This window comes from Salmo salar, chromosome ssa11 (genome assembly GCF_905237065.1).
Source record: "Salmo salar chromosome ssa11, Ssal_v3.1, whole genome shotgun sequence".
NCBI classification, from domain to species: domain Eukaryota; kingdom Metazoa; phylum Chordata; class Actinopteri; order Salmoniformes; family Salmonidae; genus Salmo; species Salmo salar.
In genome coordinates, this window is record NC_059452.1 from 33,767,321 (window position 1) to 33,794,705 (window position 27,385).

The 27,385-nt window shown below is 43.7% G+C and overlaps 1 protein-coding gene across 1 annotated transcript in view; it reads left to right on the forward strand.

Moving 5' to 3' along the window:
- LOC123725155 (E3 ubiquitin-protein ligase TRIM39-like) overlaps window positions 1–18,039 on the forward strand; it is a 28,359-nt gene extending 10,320 nt beyond the window's left edge. The window contains exon 2 of the mRNA XM_045689390.1: window positions 17,481–18,039. Within this exon, the coding sequence (XP_045545346.1) occupies window positions 17,481–18,025 (545 nt within the window). The 3' untranslated portion in view covers window positions 18,026–18,039. The remainder of the gene's footprint in view (window positions 1–17,480) is intronic.
- The last annotated feature ends 9,346 nt before the right edge of the window (window positions 18,040–27,385 follow it).

The following is a 27,385-nucleotide window of genomic DNA, read 5'->3' on the forward strand; positions in this document are numbered from 1 at the left end:
CTAACCCTAGCTCCTAATCCTGAACCAAATTCTAACCCTAATTCTAATGTTAAACATAAACCCCATAGAAAAAGCATTTAACAGTGTGGGGCTAACACATTTTTGTGGGGACTTCTGGTTAAACACGTCCACACACACACAAATATGCACAAACACACACAAACACATACTTGCAGATATGCACACACGCACAAACACACAATAAAGACTGATTACAACAACATAACTTGAATTGCTTTCTATGATTGGAGGTGAAGATTGTCTGGTTTGTTGGGAAGATATGATGTTCTGCTGCACTGTAGTTTGTAAAGTGTGATAGAAAATTACATATTTGCCTGATTTGATTTATGTTAATAGTTAACGGTTATATACTTAACTAAGAGTAAGATATTTCTGTTATCTTCCTTTCTGAGTGAACTGAGAGGAGTCTTTTTGAAGCTTGGGCTGGCAATTGATTAAGAGATGGCTAGGTAAAAACCTACAGATGGCATTCACATTTTAGCAGACGCTCTTATCCAGAGCGACTTACAGTAGTGAATGCATAGATTTTTTTCATACTGGCCCCCTGTGGGAATCGAACCCACAACCCTGGCGTTGCAAACACCATGCTCTACCAACTGAGCCACACGGGACCATTCCATTGATAAGATGTGGTGTGTGTGACACTGCCTCATTGTGTCATCTTCCTGGCATCTGGGAAACTAAGCCGGGTTGGAAGTAAAACATCCCGTGCAGATAACCAGGAGATGGACCAAGGTGGCTATGGGAGAGGTTGGAACCAGCCTGACTAAGCATTTTTTATAAGCATCCTATATAATATCTGTTTTTTCATTTTCAGTTAGGCTCTCTGCCCCGACTGTTGGGTTGACAGTTTCATTATTTCAATAATTAATTGATATTATATAAAGATGATTGTTTGAAGAAATGACAAAGTCTCACTTGGTACTGAATTTCCACGACAAATGTTACAACTACAATCACACCCCAGTGTCTATGAACTCATGTTATCTAGACACAATTCATCCTACAGCCACTAAATGGTGAGATTGTACTACAGCATGACTCTGCTTAGCAAGGCTTTTTTAGGTCTGGGACCGTATTCATAAACCGTCTGAGTGTAGGAGTGGTGATCAAGGATCTGTTTTGTCTGTTACATAATAGAAAATAGGATTATATGGACAGGGGGGACCTGATCCTAGATCAGCCCCCCTACTCATAAACAACAACAACCCCGCCCCTAACCACCATTTCACTGGAAGTGAAAGATACATGTTAACCTGTTGGGGCTAGGGGGCAGTATTTTCACGGCCGGATAAAAAACGTACCCGATTTAAACTGGTTACTGCTCTTGCCCAGAAACGAGAATATGCATATAATTAGTAGATTTGGATAGAAAACACTCTAGTGTTTCTAAAACTGTTTGAACAGTTTCTAAAACTGTTTGAATGGTGTCTGTGAGTATAACAGAACTCATATGGCAGGCCAAAACCTGAGAAGATTCCATGCAGGAAGTGCCCTGTCTGACAATTTGTTGTCCTTCTGTTGCATCTCTATCGATATTACAGCATCTGTGCTGTTATGTGACACTTTCTAAGGCTTCCATTGGCTCTCTAAAGCGTTCAGAAAGCGTAATGACGGGTCTCCTGTCTCTGGGCAAAGTACAGCAGCAGAGTTTGTCAGTGGCCTGCCTGGGAACAGTGAGACTGAGATGCGCATTCACGAGACTTCTCCATTTTTTTCTTTCAGTCTTTGAATGAATACAACGTTGTCCTGTTGGAATATTATCGCTATTTTACGAGAAAATGGCATAAAAATTGATTTTAAACAGCGTTTGACATGCTTCTAAGTACGGTAATGGAATATTTTGACATTTTTTGTCACGAAATGCGCTCGCGCATTACCCTTCGGATAGTGACCTGAACGCACGAACAAAACGGAGGTATTTGGATATAACTATGGATTATTTGGAACCAAAACAACATTTGTTGTTGAAGTAGAAGTCCTGGGAGTGCATTCTGACGAAGAACAGCAAAGGTAATCCAATTTTTCTAATAGTAATTCTGAGTTTAGTGAGCCCCAAACTTGGTGGGTGTAAAATTAGCTAGCCTGTGATGGCCGAGCTATGTACTCAGAATATTGCAAAATGTGCTTTCGCCGAAAAGCTATTTTAAAATCTGACATAGCGTTTGCATAAAGGAGTTCTGTATCTATAATTCTTAAAATAATTGTTATGTATTTTGTCAACGTTTATCATGAGTAACTTAGTAAATTCACCGGAAGTTTTCGGTGGGTATGCTAGTTCTGAACATCACATGCTAATGTAAAAAGCTGGTTTTTGATATAAATATGAACTTGATTGAACAAAGCATGCATGTATTGTATAACATAATGTCCTAGGAGTGTCATCTGATGAAGATCATCAAAGGTTAGTGCTGCATTTAGCTGTGGTTTTGGTTTTTGTGACATATATGCTTGCTTTGAAAATGGCTGTGTGATTATTTTTGGCAGGGTACTCTCCTGACATAATCTAATGTTTTGTTTTCGCTGTAAAGCCTTTTTGTCTTACCTACTGATTATGTACCTGGAGAATCTAACTCAAGCGTCAACAGTCCTCTTGTTGTAGAGGTGGTTGGGTTAGGGTTAGGGTTAGGGTTAGGGTTACAGACACGGACAATTTACTTACCATTGAGGTAGAGGCTGGTGCTCTGGCTGGAATCCATGAAACACTGGAAAAGTTGTGTGAGGAGGTAGCAGGGCTGAGAGGGTTTGGAGTTCATCCAGAGTAAAATTCTCACTCTCCAAAGAGAAAACAAGACACTCACAGCCAAGGTAAAAATCCACGATTCCAACATGGATTGTCTACTCAGGGAAAACAGGGTGATGAAGGAGTCGCTACCAGACAAACAAAGTTGTAGCATGCGTGAAAATCTATTTCTTTCTTGGATTCCTGGGGACGCATTCAATAATCCAGAGGGCGCAATCAGAGAATTCATGCAATCCGCCTTGAAACTTCCTATAGAGACTGTAAACAAGGTGGCTTTCCACCGAGTACACAGACTTGGAGCTCGGAGCGACAAGACCAAGGGTCCCCGACCGATCATCACAAAATTTGAACACTACCAACAAAAGGAGCTGATCAAAAGCAGAGGAAGGGAGCTTAAAGGGACCAAATTCCAAAGGAGATAAACGAATGCAGTAAGAGACTGTATCCGGTGCAAAGACAACAAAGGAAGGATGGTAGGCGTGCCTTTATCATTGTGGACAAACTCTTTATAGATGGACAGCTATTCCAAGACAGCTCCATAACACCATGGCTGTACTAAATTCTACAGGGACTTCAGGTTATGAAAGAAAAGAAGGTATGGGTACTGTAAAATGATCTGAACATTATGAAGTGGATATGAATACACACGTACTCAATTACATGCTTGCTTACACATACGGACTTATACATACACACACACACCTGATCTCGCTCTCCTCTCCTCTCTCACTCTCTCTTTCTCTTTTCTCTTCTCTCCCTCGCCCTCTATTGTCGAGAACTGTTTTATAATTTAATGTGTTTATTGTTTGTTTATCTTTTTTAAGTATTTGTCTAAAAGTGTATATATGTTTACAACAAGCAAGGGGAAGATATCAGAATAGGGGCATTGGGGAATAATAACATATTGTATGGAATACATTTGTACTGTAGTGAAGCCGTCTCTAGAGTAATGCAAGGTCTCTTTCATCATCATGTGAAACGTCAATCGCTATGGAAATGCTGGGATGAGTTTTTCAATTATGTTAAAGGTAATTATGATGCAACTATGATGGTGATACAATATGGATTACAATTATCATCATGAATATTAAGGCTATACGCACTACATCTTACACACAGACACTCAACCATGCAAATTGGCAGAGTTATTATTTATTTGGACATCACAGATTATAGTCTTACTCTCATACAGACATCGTACACACTCTCACTGTATCACATCCAATATCATACACATCAACCTACTAAGATTTGCTACACACATAATATCTTGTCTCAATTTTCTAACATCTGTGGTGTTGCTTGCTTTGAAAATGGCTGTGTGATTATTTTTGGCAGGGTCCTGGAGTGGCCTAGCCGGTCTCCAGACCTTAATCCCATAGAAAATCTGTGGAGGGAGCTGAAGGTTCGAGTTGCCAAACGTCAGCCTCGAAACCTTAATGACTTGGAGAAGATCTGCAAAGAGGAGTGGGACAAAATCAATCCTGAGATGTGTGCAAACCTGAAGGCCAACTACAAGAAACGTCTGACCTCTGTGATTGCCAACAAGGGTTTTGCCACCAAGTATTAAGTCATGTTTTGCAGAGGGGTCAAATACTTATTTCCCTCATTAAAATGCAAATCATTTTATAACATTTTTTACATGCTTTTTTCTGGATTTTTTTGTTGTTATTCTGTCTCTCACTGTTCAAATAAACCTACCATTAAAATTATAAACTGGTCATTTCTTTGTCAGTGGGCAAACGTACAAAATCAGCAGGGGATCAAATACGTTTTTTTCCCTCACTGTAGATCCCTGCAATGTCTCAATAAAGATCTAGATAACTTTTCTGTACTCTCTGGACTAAACCTAATTATGATAGGTGTCACGGGTGTCGTAGGGTTTAGACCAAGACGCAGCGGGAAAATGTATACTCATCTTCTTTTATTAAAGGACAAAGAAGGAAAACCAAAATAAACACGTATACAAAAAACACGACGACAAAGAACAGGCCGGTAAGGCACAAAGCTATACACAGCAACAATCTCCCACGACAAAACACATACCTATTTATAGGACCTTCAATCAGAGGCAACGATAGACAGCTGCCTCCAACTGAAGGCCCCAACACCAATTAACTAAACATAGAAATACAAACGACTAGACTGAACATAGAACTAAACTAACATAGAACAATAACCAAAACCCTGGACTAATAAATCAAATCCCCCTCTACATAAACAACCACCCCGAACCATATAAACCAAATACCCCCTCTACATGAACACATACACACCCTGAACCACATAAAACAAATACCCCCTGCCACGTCCTGACCAAACTATAAGAACAAATAACCCCTTTACTGGTCAGGACGTGACAATAGGTGTACAATATTACGTATTGGATCATTTTAAAAATACAGCTTTTATATCACCCTGCAGTTGACCTATAAAATGGGCTGATGGTGAAGTAGACACACTCGGTATTCATATCACAAAATATATAAATAAGCTCTCCACATGGATTTTTTTTAAAAACCTTGTAAAAATAGACAAGATCCTGCAACCATGGAGAAGTAAATACCTGTCTATTTATGGAAAAATTGCCCTGATTAACTCCTTAGTCATATCTCAGTTTACGCACTTACTTATGGCGCTGCCTACTCCTGATTATTCGTTTTTCAAATCATATGAGCAAAAAATATTTTGCTTTATCTGGGACGCTAAAACAGACAAAATAAAACGTGCCTGTCTATGTAATGAATATGAATTGGGTGGGTTGAGATTATTAAATATAAAAGCACTAAACCTCTCTCTAAAAGCTTCACTCATTGAAAAGTTTTATTTGAACCCTAAATGGTTCTCAATTAGATTAATAAGAAAAACTCATCCATTGTTTAAAAATTGCCTTTTTGCCTTTGTGCAGATTGCCATGTCTCATTTTCGATTAATTGAAAATGATACTTTTTTCAAAGTATCTCTCTTTTTCAAACAAGCATTGCAGAGCTGGCTACAATTTCAATTTCATCCCCCTGAAAAGATAGAACAAATATTACAACAAATATTATTGCTGAACTGAAATGTGCTGGATGATAAAATACCTGTATTTATGGGAAAGATGTTTGAAAAGGGTATTTTGTTCTTAAATGATATTGTAAATTGGAATGGTAGAGTTATGTCAGTTATATCAGAATTGTACGGAAAGGTCTACTCAATCCAAGAGTACAACCAATTGATTACAGCATTGCTCCCAAAATGGAGGAGGCGGGTGGCAGCGGGAGGAGGTAGGGAGCTGGTCTGTCTGCCCAATATAAAGGATCAAAACTGGCGGAGGAATAAAAATAGCATAAATAGGAAAGTATACCAGTTTCATTTGAGGACCAGGATGTTGACAACTGTGTTATACAGATTGCAAAATAGTTGGGAAGATATTTTTGATATACTTATTCCATGGCACAGGGTGTCTGAGTTGATATATAAAACAATGCAAGATTCAAGACTTTGTGCTTTTCAGCTAAAATTATTATATAGAATTCTTGCCACCATCAAAATGTTGAATATTTGGGGCATAAAATGATCGAAGCTCTGCAGATTTTGTTGTGAGGATACAGAATAAATAGACCATTTCTTTTGGTATTGCCCTCAGATAGCCTGTTTCTGGTCTCAGGTTCAGGAATGGCTGAAAATGCATAGCATTGATCTAAAATTGACCATAGAAATAGTACTGTTATGAGATCTGGAGAGACCGGGTCAGTCAATTACTAATATACTAATAATCCTATTAAAAGTATTTATCTTCAACTCGCAATCTGTGGATTCTATTCGATTAGATAGATTGAAATTGTACATTAAACATCACAGTATAATTGAAAGACGTCATGCGTAGAAACCCGAAGTGGGTGGCCAGCAGAGATAGATGGGATGGGCTGAGGGAAGCTGAGGGTTGGTATGTGGAATTGGAGACAAGTGGGAGTGGAGTTGCTGTGTGAGAGATAGAATGATGGTCAAAGAAAAAGTAAAAAAAAAAAAATTTTTTAAAAAGTGAAAATAAATCATAATAAAAGTACATTTGAATGACACTAAGTGGCAGTGTTTTTACAACTAATGCCGGTTTGCCTGAGGCTGATGCCGTGCAGGTGTTTGTACACATGCATATACACACAATCTCATTCAAATAAACACATACAAGAACACACACATAAAGAGAGAAAAAATGTCCGGCTGGGGCGTACATGCCTAAATAAGGGCATCCAGTCAGGACATCCTGGGGGAAGGTGTCACGTGGTTAGGGTTATATAGTTGCATCCTGTTCTGTCACGTGTTAGAGTGTGTGTTATATCTATATTGCATCTCTTTGAAGTTGTCATGATGATTGATGTGTAGGGACCTCGTTGAGCTGGGGGGGTTGTGTTTGAACATTTCAAAGAGGATGGCCCCCACACCCACCTATTTTATTGCTCTTAGGGTTGTTGTCTATGAATTAGGAATGTCCGGGGGGCTATGTGTTGGAGGCAGTCGTCTTATAAATACGCCCCAGACACACATGCGGCCCCAGAACACTAAACAAGATTTGAAAATAAACCCTGAACATTAAACAGAACATTATGTCTCCTACGCCAATTCTCGGGTTACTATGCGCCTCTTGTCGCGAACCCAATGATAAAAGCATCGAGGATCTTTGGGGTGAGGCCCCAGAATGTTTTAAAGCGTTTTTGGATACTAGTGATGGCCATATGACTTATATGTTCAAACCTGAGGATTCAACGGTGAAAATTTTCACAGACAGCGGCCCCAGACCCCTTTAACTTGCAAAACCCGGGAGTTCTTCTCCTGCACTGCGTATGAGAGAATGGCTTAAGATACGCCTAGCGCTCTGTCAAATTGAACAGGCCCTTAGCGCTACAAAATTACCAGGCTATGCAGTGGAAGAGTTTGTGGGAGGTCGTCATCATTTAAAAGCCATCAGGATCTCTTCAATGGCTTATAGCCCCGACTCCAAAGTGACAACTTTAGCATGTGAACAATTTGATAGTACAAATGCGACGAAGTCTGTCAGTTCATATTTATTTTCCAAAGCCTACAAGGATGTGAATTATTTTATGCTTGTGTTTAGCTTTAAATGGAGGGATTACCCTATATTCCTAACCCTGATGAATAAACTGGACAGTCTTTTCCAAAATCGTGAACAATTACGTCGATGGCCGCTTCTATCCTTAAGACACACGGGCGAGTGTCTACAGGCCAGACGTAGGATCTATCCCTGGAGTGAAAACTTACTGAGTCTTGACGCTGGGGAATTGGACACAGACAGCGGGTGGTGTTCAGTGACAACCCTATAGCCGGGCCCGTTATCCGTAAGAAAGGAACAGTAATAAAAAAATGTTTTGTATTAATTATTCAAAGGTCTGTACTAAATATTACGAATTAAATAAATGTTTTTTAAAGCTACCCCTTAACGAACGGGAATCTGTCATTTCTTCAAACGTTGTTTATACAAAAAAAACATTAATGCGTGTTAAAATATTGCACAGTAAAACATTTTAAGTGATTATTGCATGTTTAAAAAGGTCTGTACTAAATATTATGAATTAAATAAAATGGTTTTAAAGCTGTATCTCACCTTTAACGTAGGGACTATGCATTTTCGAGCCATCCCCCGGCAGGGCCCTGAGAAAAAAGGATTCCGGAACGACGTGTGCATGCGCTGGGGTGTGTGCGTGTGAAGGAGGGTAATTGTGTGTGTGTGTTTCAAAACGAAAAGGGAACCGACAGCGTTAGACGGGGATTCTCAGAAGCAAACTGCGCCCGGTCCTTTACGTAACTCTTCACCATAACACTATTTTCGACGTAAATTCCAAATAAAATCCATAATAATATTTATACATTAAAAAACAAAAAGTGGGCAACCTATTTTAAAAGCTATTTTTGTGTTTACAGCGGACAGCCAACAAACAGGGGTACATGATGCATTAGGGACTCTGAACGACTTCGGAGGAGCAGATGAAACAGATGGTATTCTACGGTTCTGTACTAACGGCTTTACCCTAACTCCAAACACCAGCCAACAGCCCAGAACCGCGGAATACCGAGCAGCTAATAGATCATCTGTGAATCCATCCTCATGGAACTTTTTTGAAGGGGAGGTGAATATTCAGTGTGATGTTTGTATATAGATATATATTATTTAAGAATGATAGGTATTATTCTTGGCATTTACATGTATGTTTTAAAAAAAAGAAGGCTATCATAGTTTGCTCATAGTTTGTCGTAGTTTCAAATTATTGTTTCTAATCACAGTTTGAACATAGTTGTCATAGTTTCTAATCATATTTTTTAATCATACTTTCTAGTCTGAGAGGTTTGATATAATAAGCAGGTCAGATAGACCCTAAGAGGGCAGAAGCTACTGTTTACAAACTGTATGAATAAAAAACTATGGTTCAATGGTTAAATAGCCTTCTTTTTTTTTAAACATACATGTAAATGCCAAGAATAATACCTATCATTCTTAAATAATATATATCTATATACAAACATCACACTGAATATTCACCTCCCCTTCAAAAAAGTTCCATGAGGATGGATTCACAGATGATCTATTAGCTGCTCGGTATTCCGCGGTTCTGGGCTGTTGGCTGGTGTTTGGAGTTAGGGTAAAGCCGTTAGTACAGAACCGTAGAATACCATCTGTTTCATCTGCTCCTCCGAAGTCGTTCAGAGTCCCTAATGCATCATGTACCCCTGTTTGTTGGCTGTCCGCTGTAAACACAAAAATAGCTTTTAAAATAGGTTGCCCACTTTTTGTTTTTTAATGTATAAATATTATTATGGATTTTATTTGGAATTTACGTCGAAAATAGTGTTATGGTGAAGAGTTACGTAAAGGACCGGGCGCAATTTGCTTCTGAGAATCCCCGTCTAACGCTGTCGGTTCCCAAGCAATTATGCCCAGGTAGCCTCTGGGTATCATACAGACGTTAGATAATATTAACAGGTATTTATACGAAATATATACACTTTAACTTATAATAATACGTGCATTTGACATATTACCTAAAAAATCATTGTCCCCCGTTTAACAAACCATATCACGCCGGTTTTATATCCAAACAATTCCCTGCAAAAAATCTAACCTACATATCTAATATATTATTTTCACTAACTCACCTTCAGAAAGCTCCATTAGGACGGATTCATCGAGGATCTTTTAGCTGTTCTGGGCGGATAACTCTTCTGGCTGTTGGCCTGATGTTGCGCTTTAGCCTTTCGTACTCTAACGAGAGATATATTCTGCAATGAGTTTACAGAGCTGGGTGTGCCGTTTTTTCGGGCGACAGCCTGTATGCATAAAATGGTCATATAAAGTACCCCCGAATGTCTAGAGACCCAAAAACCACAGGCGGGTGTCTCGACATATTCGGTCTGCCGATATTGCATTTATGCTTCATAGCACAGCTTTGGGGGTGACCGTTGTAAATGTATATCCCGGGGTGGGGGACCTTTAGTATATGCGCTGATTAGAAATAACATATGTTTTAAACCCTTAGGAGGTCGTCTAGACAAGATATGTTATGGCTGGGCTTTTAGATTTTTTTTTGCCCCCACATGCTTGGGGGTGAGATAAATACTTATTTGAAAGGGCTTGTGTGGTGATAAAATTGAAAGTGCCTAGCCCAATTGAAGAGACGCACCCAATCCTAAACAAACTTACACACACTTTTTCTGGTTTCAAAAGCCACCCATGCAGAGACACACCCCCCTTTTTGTTTTGAAACACACACACACAATTACCCACCTTCACACGCACACACCCCAGCGCATGCACATGTCGTTCCGGAATCCTTTTTTCTCAGGGCCCTGCCGGGGGATGGCTCGAAAATGCATAGTCCCTACGTTAAAGGTGAGATACAGCTTTAAAACCATTTTATTTAATTCATATTATTTAGTACAGACCTTTTTAAACATGCAATAATCACTTAAAATGTTTTACTGTGCAATATTTTAACACGCATTCATGTTTTTTTGTATAAACAACGTTTGAAGAAATGACAGATTCCCGTTCGTTAAGGGGTAGCTTTAAAAACATTTATTTAATTCGTAATATTTAATACAGACCTTTGAATAATTAATCCAAAACATTTTTTTTTACTGTTCCTTTCTTACGGATAACGGGCCCGGCTATAGGGTTGTCACTGAACACCACCCGCTGTCTGTGTCCAATTCCCCAGCGTCAAGACTCAGTAAGTTTTCACTCCAGGGATAGATCCTACGTCTGGCCTGTAGACACTCGCCCGTGTGTCTTAAGGATAGAAGCGGCCATCGACGTAATTGTTCACGATTTTGGAAAAGACTGTCCAGCTTATTCATCAGTGTCACAGGATCCAACGAAAGTGGCGCCCCTCCACCAACTGGTGGATTTGTCCATTAGATTGGACAACCTGCTGGCTGCCCGGGGACGTTCCAGTCGGGGCCTGTTCGTTCCGCCTCCCAGTCCTCCCGCTCCACAGCCCATGGAGATAGGGGGGGCTGCATCGAGGAGGACCGGAGGGGGGGGTCTCTCCTGCACCCGATGTGGACGCAGAGGACACACTGTGGACCGGTGCTGGAGAGGTCCCTCCGGGAGTTCGGAGGGCAGGCAGAGCACCGCTTCGACCCCCCAGGTGAGTCCGCACCAGCCACACCCAGAGCCCCCTGTCGACCACTTGTACACCTCCGTTTGTTTTCCTAATTTTTTCCCTCACTTCCAGTATAAGGCGCTAGTCGATTCAGGTGCAGCTGGGAGTTTTATGGACCATGGGTTAGCTAAGAGGTTAGGGATTCCCCGGGTTCAGCTGGACCACCCCTTCCCCGTGCACACCCTAGATAGTCGACCGCTAGGGTCAGGCCAAGTAGGGGAGGTCACCGTGCCACTGGTTATGCAGACGTGGGGGGGTCATGTGGAGCGTATCAGCCTGTTCATCATTGACTCCCCAGCGTTTCCAGTGGTACTGGGAATCCCCTGGCTAGCCACACACAACCCCCAGATTTCGTGGGGGCAGAGGGCTCTAACGGGGTGGTCGAGGGAGTGCTCAGGTAGGTGCATAGGAGTTTCCATCGGTGCGACTACGGGGGAGAGTCCAGACCAAGTCTCCACCGTGCACATTCCCTCAGAGTATGCCGATTTGGCTATCGCTTTCAGTAAGACGAAGGCGACTCTATTACCACCCCATCGTCGAGGGGATTGTGCGATAAACCTCCAGGCTGACGCGGTTCTTCCTAGGAGTCACGTGTATCCTCTGTCTCAGGAGGAGACAGTGGCTATGGATACATACGTTGCTGAGTCCTTGAGACAGGGATACATTCGGCCCTCTAAATCCCCCGTCTCCTCAAGCTTCTTTTTCGTGAAGAAGAAGGAGGGAGGTCTGCGCCCGTGCATTGACCATAGAGGTCTAAATGCTATCACAGTGGGTTTCAGTTACCCGCTACCTCTCATTGCTATGGCAGTGGCGTCATTTCATGGGGCGCGCTTCTTCACGAAACTGGATCTCAGGAGTGCGTATAACTTGGTGCATATCCGAGATGGAGACGAGTGGAAAACCGCATTTAGTACCACATCGGGCCATTATGAGTACCTCGTCATGCCGTATGGGTTAAAGAATGCTCCCGCTGTCTTCCAATCCTTTGTGGACGAGGTCCTTAGGGACATGCTCGGGCAGGGTGTGGTGGTGTACATCAATGACATCCTGATCTGCTCCGCCACACGCGCCGAGCATGTGTCCCTGGTGCGTAAAGTGCTTGGGCGGCTGCTGGAGCATAACCTATACGTCAAGGCTGAGAAATGTGAGTTCTTCAAAAGAGCCGTCTCATTTCTAGGATATCGCATTTCCACCTCGGGGGTGGAGGTGGAGTGTGACCGCGTGACGGCTGTGCGTAATTGGCCAACCCCAGCCACTGTGAAGGAGGTGCAGCGGTTCTTGGGGTTCGCTAATTATTATCGGAGGTTTATCCGGGGTTTTGGCCAGGTGGCAGCTCCCATTACCTCACTGATGAAGGGGGGGCCGGTGCGGCTACGATGGTCAGCAGAGGCGGACAGAGCCTTCCATCGTCTGAAGGTTCTGTTTACCAATGCACCTGTCCTGGCGCATCCGGACCCCTCTTTGCCATTCATAGTGGAGGTGGACGCGTCCGAGGCTGGGGTAGGAGCTGTGCTATCGCAGCGCTCGGGCGCCCCTCCGAAGCTCCGCCCATGTGCGTTCTTTTCTAAGAAGCTGAGCCCGGCGGAGCGCAACTATGATGTGGGGGACCGGGAGCTGTTAGCCGTGGTCAGGGCTTTGATGGTGTGGAGACATTGGTTTGAGGGGGCACGTCACCCTTTTCTCATCTGGACCGACCACCGTAACCTGGTGTATATTCGGGCAGCGAGGAGGCTTAATCCCCGTCAGGCAAGGTGGGCCATGTTTTTTTACGAGGTTTAACTTCACTCTCTCGTACATTCCAGGTTCCCAGAACTGGAAGGCTGACGCACTGTCGCGTCTCTACGACACCGAGGAGCGGACCATCGATCCTACTCCCATACTTCCCGCCTCCTGTCTGGTGGTATGGGAGGTGGATGCGGACATCGAGCTGGCGGGTCGGTCAGAACCCACTCCACCGCAGTGTACCATGGGCCTGAAATACGTTCCGCTTGGTGTTCGCGATCGCCTGATCCGATGGTCCCATACTCTACCCTCCTCGGGTCATCCTGGGGTGGAACGGACAGTGCGGGGCCTGAAGGGAAGGTACTGGTGGCCCACCTTGGCTGAGGATGTTCGGCGTTATGTCTCTTCCTGTTCAGTATGCGCTCAGTGTAAGGCTCCTAGGCACCTACCTCGAGGGAAATTACAGCCCCTCCCCGTTCCACAGCGGCCCTGGACTCACCTCTCGGTGGATTTCCTTACGGATCTCCCGCCGTCTCAGGGGAACACGGCGATCCTAGTCGTTGTGGACAGGTTCTCTAAGTCCTGCCGTCTGCTCCCTTTGCCCGGTCTTCCTACGGCCCTGCAGGCCCTGTTCACCCACGTCTTCCGGCACTATGGGGTGCCCGAGGACATCGTATCTGATCGGGGTCCCCAGTTTACGTCCAGGGTATGGAAATCGTTTATGGAGAGGCTGAGGGTCTCGGTCAGCCTGACCTCGGGGTTCCACCCCGAGAGTAATGGGCAGGTAGAGCGCATTAACCAGGATGTGGGCAGGTTCCTGCGGTCGTATTGCCAGGACCGGCCAGGGGAGTGGGCGCAGTTCGTGCCATGGGCCGAACTGCGGAAGCTGGGTCCGCGGTTCGTGGGGCCGTTTAAAGTCCTGAGGAGGATAAACGAGGTGTGTTACAGGTTGCAACTTCCTTCATATTACCGCATTAACCCCTCGTTTCATGTGTCTCTCCTCAGGCCGGTGTTAGCTGGTCCGCTGCAGGACAGTGAGGTGCTGGAGGCCCCCCCGCCCCCCCTGGACATCGGGGGGATCCCGGCGTACACAGTCCGAGCCATCCTGGACTCCCGACGTCGGGTAGGGGGCCTGCAGTACCTCGTGGACTGGGAGGGGTACGGTCCGGAGGAGAGGTGCTGGGTTCCGGCGGCGGACGTTCTGGACCCCTCTATGCTGCTGGACTTCCACCGTCGCCGACCGGATCGGCCGGCGCCTCGCCCTCCGGGCCGTCCCCGAGGCCGGCGTCGGCGCGCGTACTGTCACAGGATCCAACGAAAGTGGCGCCCCTCCTCGGTCGGGCGGCGCTCGGCGGTCGTCGTCGCCGGCCTATTAGCTGCCACCGATCGTTGTTTCTGTGTCTTTTAGTTTTGTCTGTCTGTGCCGCACCTGTTTTGTGTATGTCATTAGTGGGGGCTTATTTAAGGTGTGTTTTCAGTTGGGATTTTGTGCGGGATTGTTTATTGTCCACGTTGTGTTACCTTGCCTTTTTGTGCCTTGGAATTATATTTTGTATTTTATGGGAAAGTGTTTCTCCCAGGCGAACTTTGTATAGCGCCCTGTGCTTTTCGGCGTTTGTGTGTGTCTGTTTTATTAAAAGACACTCACCTCCAGCACCTCTGTCTCCTGCATTTGATTCCGCCTATCCGCCAGTCCTAATCAGACGTGACAATCAGGGTTATGAATATAGGGTAATCCCTTCATTTAAAGCTAAACACAGGCATAAAATAATTCACATCCTTGTAGGCTTTGGAAAATAAATATGAACTGACAGACTTCGTTGCATTTGTACTATCAAATTGTTCACATGCTAAAGTTGTCACTTTGGAGTCGGGGCTATAAGCCATTGAAGAGATCTTGATGGCTTTTAAATCATGGCGACCCCCCACAAGCTCTTCCACTGCATAGCCTGGTAATTTTGTAGCGCTAAGGGCCTGTTCAATTTGACAGAGCGCTAGGTGTATCTTAAGCCATTCTCTCATATGCAGTGCAGAAGAAAAACTCCCAGGTTTTGCATGATAAAGTGGTCTGGGGCCGCTGTCTGTGAAATCCTTCACCATCGAATCCTCAGGTTCGAACATATAAGTCATATGGCCATCACTAGTATCCAAAAATGCTTTAAAACATTCTGGGACCTCAACCCAAAGATCCTCAATGCTTTTATCATTGGGTTCATGACAAGAGGCGCATAGTACCCCGAGAATTGGCCTAAGAGACATAATGTTCTGTTTAATGTTCATTTTAAAATCTTGTTTAGTGTTCTGGGGCCGCATGTGTGTCTGGGGCGTATTTATAAGACGTCTGCCTCCAACACATAGCCCCCCGGACATTCCTAATTCATAGACAACAACCCTAAGAGCAATAAAATAGGGGGATGTGGGGGCCATCCTCTTTGAAATGTTCAAACACAACCCCCCCAGCTCAACGAGGTCCCTACACATATATCATCATGACAACTTCAAAGAGATGCAATATAGATATAACACACACTCTAACAAGTGACAGAACAGGATGCAACTATATGACCCTAACCACGTGACACCTTCCCGCCAGGATGTCCTGACCGGATGCCCTTATTTGGGCATGTACGCCCTAGACGGACATAGGGTCATAAATCACGATTTTGACTGATGCCGTCTACTTTATTCTCTCTCACATATTGTTGTATGTTGTCGAACTGTTTTGCTTTATCTTGGCCAGGTCGCAATTGTAAATGAGAACTTGTTCTCAACTTGCCTACCTGGTTAAATAAAGGTTAAATAAAAAATACTGAAAATAATTCACGTAAAGTTTTACCTTCTACATTTGTCGTCCACGATAAAACCCGAGGATGGGACTGTGGAACTGTCTCTGTCCGTCGTACGTTAGTCACATGCGATATCTCAGACACAACTGGGCCAACTTTGACGAAACTTGGTAGAATGATGAGTCTTGTCATAAAGATACATAATTTACAAATGAACTGATTGGCTAAAGGGGTGCGTTATAGTAATCAACTGAACGTACTTTAGTCACACACGATATCTCAGATAACACTGGTCCTACTTTAACGAAGCTTGGGAGAATGATGAGTCTTGTCATAGAGATCTGTCATTTACTAAATTACACTGATTGGCCCAAGAGGGGCACTGCATCATTTCAGGGGGATGACATGTTTACTGTTGCCTTGTTTAGAACTTGAAACAATCAGAAAATGTTATGGTCAGTGCGTGTTTAGTCCTCTGTTAGACTCAACAGTCCTGTGTGTTTACTCCATCTAGAGTTTTTACATGAATAGACTATTACTGTTTAGATGGCATACCATTTGCAAAATACCGTAGCCAAATGTCATAGAATGTATTAGTCTAAGGACCCAGGGCTGGGTTTCTACTAAGCTAACACATGGAGTTGTTTTCATATAAAGATATATACACTACCGGCCAAAAGCTTGGACACACCTACTCATTCAAGGGTTTTTCTTTATTTTTACTATTTTCTACATTGTAGAATAATAGTGAAGACATCAAAACTATGAAATAACACATATGGATTCATGTAGTAAGTAAAAAATGGTTAAACAAATCAAAATATATTTTATATTTGAGATTCTTCAAATAGCCACCCTAGCCTTGATGACAGCTTTGCACACTCTTGGCATTGATTCCATAGTGTTATTTCATAGTTTTTATGTCTTCACTATTATGCTACAATGTAAAAAATAAAGAAAAACCCTTGAATGAGTAGGTGTTCTAAAACTTTTGACCGGTAGTGTATATTTGATGAAACATAGAATTTTGCCTTACTGCTCAGGAAATGCCCTATTCACTTCCATTCATTTTCCACCACTGTACCATGTTACCTTCAGACGAGCCCTGTGATGCTTGTGGGTGGTCGTAAAATGATGAACACCATCGTGTTTGTCAGAGTCTCAGCTTTCCGTAGTGGGGTCATAATATTTTGTAGCCCAAACCGTTCGGAGGCTACAGACGTTTTCGCTAGACCAAATTTCAGTATTGCTTCAGGTCTGACAAACTCCGCTGTAGCAATCACCTTCCACCACATATGCGTAAGGCCAACATTGGCGAATGGGATGGATTGAGACGCAGCACAAAATCAAAGAAAATCATGAAAAAAAAGATATATCTCTGGCAAAGACGAGACAGATTTACAGTATGTGGTTTTGTTATGCTAATTAGATGTCCTTACTGCCGCGGATATCAACACTAGGGGATTTTATACAGTACAATTCTGTTCCCCAGATTTGTTATATATCCACTGATATTTTCTAATTCTAATTAAATGTATGTTTTCTCAACAGTGGATGTGACTCTAGATCCTGATACAGCACATCCTAAACTCATCCTGTCTGAAGACAGGAAACAAGTTAGATGTGGAGACACAAAACAGGATCTCCCTGATAACCCAGAGAGGTTTGATACTGTTCCCTGTATCCTGGGAAAGGAGGGCTTCTCCTCAGGGAGATTCTACTATGAGGTTCAGGTGAAGGAGAAGACTGGGTGGATTTTAGGAGTGGTCAGAGAGTCCATCAACAGGAAGGGGGAGATTACAGTGAGCCCTGAGAATGGAAACTGGACTGTGTTGCTGAGGGAGGAAGGGTACAGGGCTATCACTGACCCCCCTGTCCCTCTCTCTCTGAAAGAGAAGCCCCAGAAGGTGGGGGTGTTTGTGGATTATGAGAATGGTCGGGTCTCATTCCACAATGTGGAGGCCTGGTCTCATATCTACTCTTTCACTGGCTGCACCTTCACTGAGAAACTCTATCCATTCTTCAGCCCTGGTAATAATTACACTGGTAAAAACTCAACCCCACTGGTCATCACTCCTGTAGATATAACTGACTGACTGGTTTATACCAAACATTGAAATAATGTTAAAATAACTGATAATGTAATAGTGACCAGATAGTGTAATAATTAATTGTAATGTAATACATATTATATAAATCAGCAGATAATGTATTAACATTTTACATTTATAATGCAAAAACTTTTCCTGATAATGTAATCATTCAATTGCAGTTATTAATGCAGAACTAAGTTATTTTGTGAATAAGGTTATTATTTCATGTGTTAGCATAGTAAATCACAGTCTCATAATGTAATCCAATAAGACCTACCTGTCCATCTATCTCTGTGGACCATATCATCTTAGTGGATGAGATCCATATTCTTCTTCCTGATATAACATGACATTGGGAAGAATAGAAAACAGTCCAATAAATACAACAGGAAGCCCAGGTCTGTATGCACTGTCATATGTTCAGTAAACCCCTGAAATTAGATTATTACATGACTTACTATAATAATTAAATACTGTCCTGCATGATTATGTTTCTTACTATATTTTATTTAAAAAAAATGTTTTGCTGTTGAACTAGAAGGAGAGCTTGCAAGAAATAATTTCATTGCACTGTGTACACTACGCTGTATCCTGTGCATATGACAGTAAACTTTGATTTGAATTGAGCAATCAGTTCAGCATCAGTAATGTACAGGTAACTGCCAAAATGAAAGAATCACCAACATAAAGTGTTTTAATAGGGCCTTGTGCCACCACGAGCCAGAACAGCTTCAATGCGTCTTGGCATAGATTCTACAAGTGTCTGGAACTCCATTGGAGAGATGCGACATCATTCTTCCACAAGAAATTCCATCATTTTGTGTTTTATTGATGGTGATGAAAAACGCTGTCTCAGGTGCCATTCCAGAATCTCCCATAAGTGTTCAATTGGGTTGAGATCTGGTGACTGAGACAGCCATGGCATATGGTTTACATCATTTTCATGCTCACCAAACCATTCAGTGACCAAACCATTCAGTGACCAAACCATTCAGTGACCAAACCATTCAGTGACAACTCGTGCTCTGTGGATGGGGGCATTGTCATCCTATGGGTCATAGCCATGGTAGCCAAAATAATGTCCCGCCCAGCATTTTTATACATGACCCTAAGCATGATGGGATGTTAATTGCTTAATTAATTCAGGAACCTCACCTGTGTGGACGTACAGTACCTGCTTTCAATATTCGTTGTATCCCACATTTACTCAAGTGTTTCCATTATTTTGGCAGTTACCTGCAGTGCTTGACTTGGTCAGGAGTTCACCTGAGCTGAGTACCGGCACCTCAAATGTTCTACTTGAGCTCCTGTACCTCTTATAGAATATTAGCTCCAAAGTATTGTGGAGTTCCTGCACCTAAATATAAACAGTACCGGCACCAAAAATGAGTACCGGCACCTATTTCAGTCCAAGTCGAGCACCAGTTAATTACCTGTAGTTTTCAGACAATCGACCATCAGCAGTAGTGAAGGCAGGTTTTCTATGTCAATGTACATCCACAAGATGGTGATGTTTCCCAACAGTCCATTAAGTGCAATAATGTTCCAATAAGGGTTTTAATTGAAGGTTGACTTTAGGATGTGATATGTTATCCTCATCTGTATTCTCAAAGCTATATAACAACATTACTACAATGTTGCTCCGGTGAGCAATATGCACATTATTGCACTTAATGGACTGTAGGGAAACATCGCCATCTTGTGGCTGTACATTGACATAGTACACTCAAAGAGTGTTTTTCAAGCAAGATTTAAGAGATTGCCATTTGGTTTCTGCACACACACACACCTAGAACCAGTTGGTTTCATGCTGGGCTTAGCAGGCTGGGCTGTTAGCATCATTGATTAGCCACCTAGAGTTTTCTTATCTTAGAATCATCACAGCGCATCGATCTCCAGCCTCCCGAGAGAGATCAGACTTCACTCAGATAGACATTGTTAATGTGACTGAGGAACTGCTGGGTAGAGGTGGATGGAATCTGAGGGGAGGGTTACCTACTCAACCACCCCATTCATAGTGTGCTGTCTAAAGGAGGATATATTATATTGGAGAGAGAGGTCTGGTTTTGATGTTGATATTTACACTTGTAAACTGAATATGCCTTTCCTAAAAAGTTGTTTTGAATTTAATTGACTCTCATCTCAGAGGAGAGTCCTTCTATCTATCTCTACCTGCCCTCTCTCTCCTTCCTTCTCTCTTCCTCCTCTCTCCCGCTCCCTCTCTCCTCCCTCTCTACTTCCGCTCACTCTATACCTTCCTTCTCTCAGCCTATCCCCTCTCTTCCCCCCCTCCTCTCTCTAAAGGCACTGTCGCTGATAGAGTGGGTGTCTGTTTAGCCTAGTGATGACTCAGACTCAGTGCCCTCTATGGGAAAGCCGCTGTTGTTAACAACTGTAGAGACATGAGAAAGTCACTGTTGTTAACACAACTGTAGAGACATGAGAAAGTCACTGTTGTTAACACAACTGTAGAGACATGAGAAAGTCACTGTTGCTAACACAACTGTAGAGACATGAGAAAGTCACTGTTGTTAACACAACTGTAGAGATATGAGAAAGTCACTGTTCTTAACACAACTGTAGAGAGACATGGGAAAGAAGCTTAGATTAGGAGATAATGATGCTAATCAAGCTGAAAAAAACTTAACTCCTCGATATTCTCTCATCAACTAATATAAACTCTCCAGTCGTTCATCATTCCACGTCACAGTGTGTGATTACAGAAGTATTTGGTGTCTAAGGATGGGCTGTTTGGTCTTGTGTATTTTCTCTTCTGTAACACAGAACAGCTGCTCTTCTGTTACATAGTTTTAGTCACTAGTAGTCACTAGTTGTCACTAGATGGTCTGGCCATGCAGGAAGAACAGAAGTGACATCAGACTTGTTGATGTACTTCAGCTAGTTGTTCTTTGTGAAGCGTTAGCTTTATAGTCCAGGGGTTACGGGGTTAGGATAAAAAGGTAAGAGTTGGACCTCTAATTCAACCTTATTGGAGGAGAAGGTCCATGGTCCCTCTCTTGAGATATTATTGTTTAATGTGTTTTGAGAAGGAGGTGAGCAGAGAGGATGTGAGGAATCAGTAAAAATGAATTGAGAAAGAGTCTTGGGGTTAGCTTATTTAAAAGGCCATTTTCTGTTAGATAGCATCATAGTCTGTTCCTCCAAGCACGTCTCCATAGTAACGACTCTCAGAACAGCTGAGCTCCATCAGATAAACACTTCCAAATCCTGACAGCATTGGCTGACATCGCTGACCTGCCGGCCAGTCACGAGTGGGGCTTCTTATGATACACCCAAATGGGAACGTTTTGATATAGGAAAATGTCAATAAATTCATTTGTGGGCTTTTCTGTTTAAATACATCACTTCAGTTTAACGTGTTTTACTTTTGATCGTTTCCAATTTCCACTTCTTCACCTTTGAGTGAGGTTTGTTGTCTTTGTCACCTGCAGACCACAGTGAGGTTTGTTGTCTTTGTCACCTGCAGATCACAGTGAGGTTTGTTGTCTTTGTCACCTGCAGACCACAGTGAGGTTTGATGTCTTTGTCACCTACAGATCACAGTGAGGTTTGTTGTCTTTGTCACCTGCAGACCACAGTGAGGTTTGATGTCTTTGTCACCTGTAGACCAAAGTGAGGTTTGTTGTCTTTGTCACCTACAGACCACAGTGAGGTTTGATGTCTTTGTCACCTACAGATCACAGTATGGTTTGTTGTCTTTGTCACCTGCAGACCACAGTGAGGTTTGATGTCTTTGTCACCTGCAGATCACAGTGAGGTTTGTTGTCTTTGTCACTTGCGGACCACAGTGAGGTTTGTTGTCTTTGTCACCTGCAGATCACAGTGAGGTTTGTTGTCTTTGTCACCTGCAGACCACAGTGAGGTTTGATGTCTTTGTCACCTGTAGACCAAAGTGAGGTTTGTTGTCTTTGTCACCTACAGATCACAGTGAGGTTTGATGTCTTTGTCACCTACAGATCACAGTATGGTTTGTTGTCTTTGTCACCTGCAGACCACAGTGAGGTTTGTTGTCTTTGTCACCTGCAGAGCGCAGTGAGGTTTGTTGTCTTTGTCACCTGCAGATCACAGTGAGGTTTGTTGTCTTTGTCACCTGCAGACCACAGTGAGGTTTGTTGTCTTTGTCACCTGCAGATCACAGTGAGGTTTGTTGTCTTTGTCACCTGCAGACCACAGTGAGGTTTGTTGTCTTTGTCACCTGTAGACCAAAGTGAGGTTTGTTGTCTTTGTCACCTACAGACCACAGTGAGGTTTGATGTCTTTGTCACCTGGAGACCGCAGTGAGGTTTGATGTCTTTGTCACCTGCAGACCACAGTGAGATTTGTTGTCTTTGTCACCTGGATATCACAGTGAGGTTTGTTGTCTTTGTCACCTGCAGACCACAGTGAGGTTTGTTGTCTTTGTCACCTGCAGACCACAGTGAGGTTTGTTATCTTTGTCACCTGGAGACCACAGTGAGGTTTGTTGTCTTTGTCACCTGCAGATCACAGTGAGGTTTGATGTCTTTGTCACCTGCAGACCACAGTGAGGTTTGTTGTCTTTGTCACCTGCAGACCACAGTGAGGTTTGTTGTCTTTGTCACCTGCAGATCACAGTGAGGGTTGTTGTCTTTGTCACCTGCAGACCACAGTGAGGTTTGTTGTCTTTGTCACCTGCAGATCACAGTGAGGTTTGTTGTCTTTGTCACCTGCAGACCACAGTGAGGTTTGTTGTCTTTGTCACCTGTAGACCAAAGTCAGGTTTGTTGTCTTTGTCACCTGCAGACCACAGTGAGGTTTGTTATCTTTGTCACCTGGAGATCACAGTATGGTTTGTTGTCTTTGTCACCTGCAGACCACAGTGAGGTTTGTTGTCTTTGTCACCTGCAGACCACAGTGAGGTTTGTTATCTTTGTCACCTGGAGACCACAGTGAGGTTTATTGTCTTTGTCACCTGGAGACCACAGTGAGATTTGTTGTCTTTGTCACCTGCAGACCACAGTGAGATTTGATGTCTTTGTCACCTGTAGACCAAAGTGAGGTTTGTTGTCTTTGTCACCTACAGACCACAGTGAGGTTTGATGTCTTTGTCACCTGCAGACCACAGTGAGGTTTGTTGCCTTTGTTACCTGCAGATCACAGTATGGTTTGTTGTCTTTGTCACCTGTAGACCAAAGTGAGGTTTGTTGTCTTTGTCACCTACAGACCACAGTGAGGTTTGATGTCTTTGTCACCTGCAGACCACAGTGAGGTTTGTTGCCTTTGTCACTTGCAGATCACAGTATGGCTTGTTGTCTTTGTCACCTGCAGACCACAGTGAGGTTTGTTGTCTTTGTCACCTGCAGACCACAGTGAGGTTTGTTATCTTTGTCACCTGGAGACCACAGTGAGGTTTGTTGTCTTTGTCACCTACAGACCACAGTTAGGTTTGTTGTCTTTGTCACCTGCAGACCACAGTGAGGTTTGTTGTCTTTGTCACCTGGAGAGCACAGTGAGGTTTGTTGTCTTTGTCACCTGCAGACCACAGTGAGGTTTGTTGTCTTTGTCACCTGCAGACCACAGTGAGGTTTGTTATCTTTGTCACTGGAGACCACAGTGAGGTTTGTTGTCTTTGTCACCTGCAGACCACAGTGAGGTTTGTTGTCTTTGTCACCTGCAGACCACAGTGAGGTTTGTTATCTTTGTCACCTGGAGACCACAGTGAGGATTTGTTGTCTTTGTCACCTGCAGACCACAGTGAGGTTTGTTGTCTTTGTCACCTTCAGACCACAGTGAGGTTTGTTGTCTTTGTCACCTGCAGACCACAGTGAGGATTGTTGTCTTTGTCACCTGCAGATCACAGTGAGGGTTGTTGTCTTTGTCACCTGCAGACCACAGTGAGGTTTGTTGTCTTTGTCACCTGCAGATCACAGTGAGGTTTGTTGTCTTTGTCACCTGCAGACCACAGTGAGGTTTGTTGTCTTTGTCACCTGCAGACCACAGTGAGGTTTGTTGTCTTTGTCACCTGCAGACCACAGTGAGGTTTGCTGTCTTTGTCACCTGCAGACCAAAGTGAGGTTTGTTGTCTTTGTCACCTGCAGACCACAGTGAGGTTTGTTGTCTTTGTCACCTGCAGACCACAGTGAGGTTTGTTGTCTTTGTCACCTGCAGACCACAGTGAGGTTTGTTGTCTTTGTCACCTGCAGACCACAGTGAGGTTTGCTGTCTTTGTCACCTGTAGACCACAGTGAGGTTTGTTGTCTTTGTCACCTACAGAGCACAGTGAGGTTTGTTGTCTTTGTCACCTGCAGACCACAGTGAGGTTTGTTGTCTTTGTCACCTGCAGACCACAGTGAGGTTTGTTGTCTTTGTCACCTGCAGACCACAGTGAGGTTTGCTGTCTTTGTCACCTGCAGACCAAAGTGAGGTTTGTTGTCTTTGTCACCTGCAGACCACAGTGAGGTTTGTTATCTTTGTCACCTGCAGACCACAGTGAGGTTTGTTGTCTTTGTCACCTGCAGACCACAGTGAGGTTTGTTGTCTTTGTCACCTGCAGACCACAGTGAGGTTTGTTGTCTTTGTCACCTGCAGACCACAGTGAGGTTTGTTGTCTTTGTCACCTGCAGATCACAGTGAGGGTTTGTTGTCTTTGTCACCTGCAGACCACAGTGAGGTTTGTTGTCTTTGTCACCTGCAGATCACAGTGAGGTTTGTTGTCTTTGTCACCTGCAGACCACAGTGAGGTTTGTTATCTTTGTCACCTGTAGACCAAAGTCAGGTTTGTTGTCTTTGTCACCTGCAGACCACAGTGAGGTTTGCTGTCTTTGTCACCTGTAGACCAAAGTCAGGTTTGTTGTCTTTGTCACCTGCAGACCACAGTGAGGTTTGATGTCTTTGTCACCTGCAGACCACAGTATGGTTTGTTGTCTTTGTCACCTGCAGACCACAGTGAGGTTTGTTGTCTTTGTCACCTGCAGACCACAGTGAGGTTTGTTATCTTTGTCACCTGGAGACCACAGTGAGGTTTATTGTCTTTGTCACCTGCAGACCACAGTGAGATTTGTTGTCTTTGTCACCTGCAGACCACAGTGAGGTTTGATGTCTTTGTCACCTGTAGACCAAAGTGAGGTTTGTTGTCTTTGTCACCTACAGACCACAGTGAGGTTTGATGTCTTTGTCACCTGCAGACAACAGTGAGGTTTGTTGCCTTTGTTACCTGCAGATCACAGTATGGTTTGTTGTCTTTGTCACCTGTAGACCAAAGTGAGGTTTGTTGTCTTTGTCACCTACAGACCACAGTGAGGTTTGATGTCTTTGTCACCTGCAGACCACAGTGAGGTTTGTTGTCTTTGTCACCTGCAGACCACAGTGAGGTTTGTTATCTTTGTCACCTGGAGACCACAGTGAGGTTTGTTGTCTTTGTCACCTGCAGACCACAGTGAGGTTTGTTGTCTTTGTCACCTGCAGACCACAGTGAGGTTTGTTGTCTTTGTCACCTGCAGATCACAGTGAGGGTTGTTGTCTTTGTCACCTGGAGACCACAGTGAGGTTTGTTGTCTTTGTCACCTACAGACCACAGTGAGGTTTGATGTCTTTGTCACCTGCAGACCACAGTGAGGTTTGTTGTCTTTGTCACCTGGAGAGCACAGTGAGGTTTGTTGTCTTTGTCACCTGCAGACCACAGTGAGGTTTGTTGTCTTTGTCACCTGCAGACCACAGTGAGGTTTGTTATCTTTGTCACTGGAGACCACAGTGAGGTTTGTTGTCTTTGTCACCTGCAGACCACAGTGAGGTTTGTTGTCTTTGTCACCTGCAGACCACAGTGAGGTTTGTTATCTTTGTCACCTGGAGACCACAGTGAGGATTGTTGTCTTTGTCACCTGCAGATCACAGTGAGGTTTGTTGTCTTTGTCACCTTCAGACCACAGTGAGGTTTGTTGTCTTTGTCACCTGCAGACCACAGTGAGGTTTGTTGTCTTTGTCACCTGCAGATCACAGTGAGGTTTGTTGTCTTTGTCACCTGCAGACCACAGTGAGGTTTGTTGTCTTTGTCACCTGCAGACCACAGTGAGGTTTGTTGTCTTTGTCACCTGCAGATCACAGTGAGGGTTGTTGTCTTTGTCACCTGGAGACCACAGTGAGGTTTGTTGTCTTTGTCACCTGCAGATCACAGTGAGGTTTGTTGTCTTTGTCACCTGCAGACTACAGTGAGGTTTGTTGTCTTTGTCACCTGCAGACCACAGTGAGGTTTGCTGTCTTTGTCACCTGCAGACCACAGTGAGGTTTGCTGTCTTTGTCACCTGTAGACCAAAGTGAGGTTTGTTGTCTTTGTCACCTACAGACCACAGTGAGGTTTGTTGTCTTTGTCACCTGGAGACCACAGTGAGGTTTGTTGTCTTTGTCACCTGCAGACCACAGTGAGGTTTGTTGTCTTTGTCACCTGCAGACCACAGTGAGGTTTGCTGTCTTTGTCACCTGTAGACCAAAGTGAGGTTTGTTGTCTTTGTCACCTACAGACCACAGTGAGGTTTGATGTCTTTGTCACCTGCAGACCACAGTGAGGTTTGTTGTCTTTGTCACCTGGAGAGCACAGTGAGGTTTGTTGTCTTTGTCACCTGCAGACCACAGTGAGGTTTGTTGTCTTTGTCACCTGCAGACCACAGTGAGGTTTGTTATCTTTGTCACCTGGAGACCACAGTGAGGTTTGTTGTCTTTGTCACCTGCAGACCACAGTGAGGTTTGTTGTCTTTGTCACCTGCAGACCACAGTGAGGTTTGTTATCTTTGTCACCTGGAGACCACAGTGAGGTTTGTTGTCTTTGTCACCTGCAGACCACAGTGAGGTTTGTTGTCTTTGTCACCTGCAGACCACAGTGAGGTTTGTTGTCTTTGTCACCTGCAGACCACAGTGAGGTTTGTTGTCTTTGTCACCTGCAGATCACAGTGAGGTTTGTTGTCTTTGTCACCTGCAGACTACAGTGAGGTTTGTTGTCTTTGTCACCTGCAGACCACAGTGAGGTTTGTTGTCTTTGTCACCTGCAGACCACAGTGAGGTTTGCTGTCTTTGTCACCTGTAGACCAAAGTGAGGTTTGTTGTCTTTGTCACCTACAGACCACAGTGAGGTTTGATGTCTTTGTCACCTGCAGACCACAGTGAGGTTTGTTGTCTTTGTCACCTGGAGATCACAGTGAGGTTTGTTGTCTTTGTCACCTGCAGACCACAGTGAGGTTTGTTGTCTTTGTCACCTGCAGACCACAGTGAGGTTTGTTATCTTTGTCACCTGGAGACCACAGTGAGGTTTGTTGTCTTTGTCACCTGCAGATCACAGTGAGGTTTGTTGTCTTTGTCACCTGCAGACCACAGTGAGGTTTGTTGTCTTTGTCACCT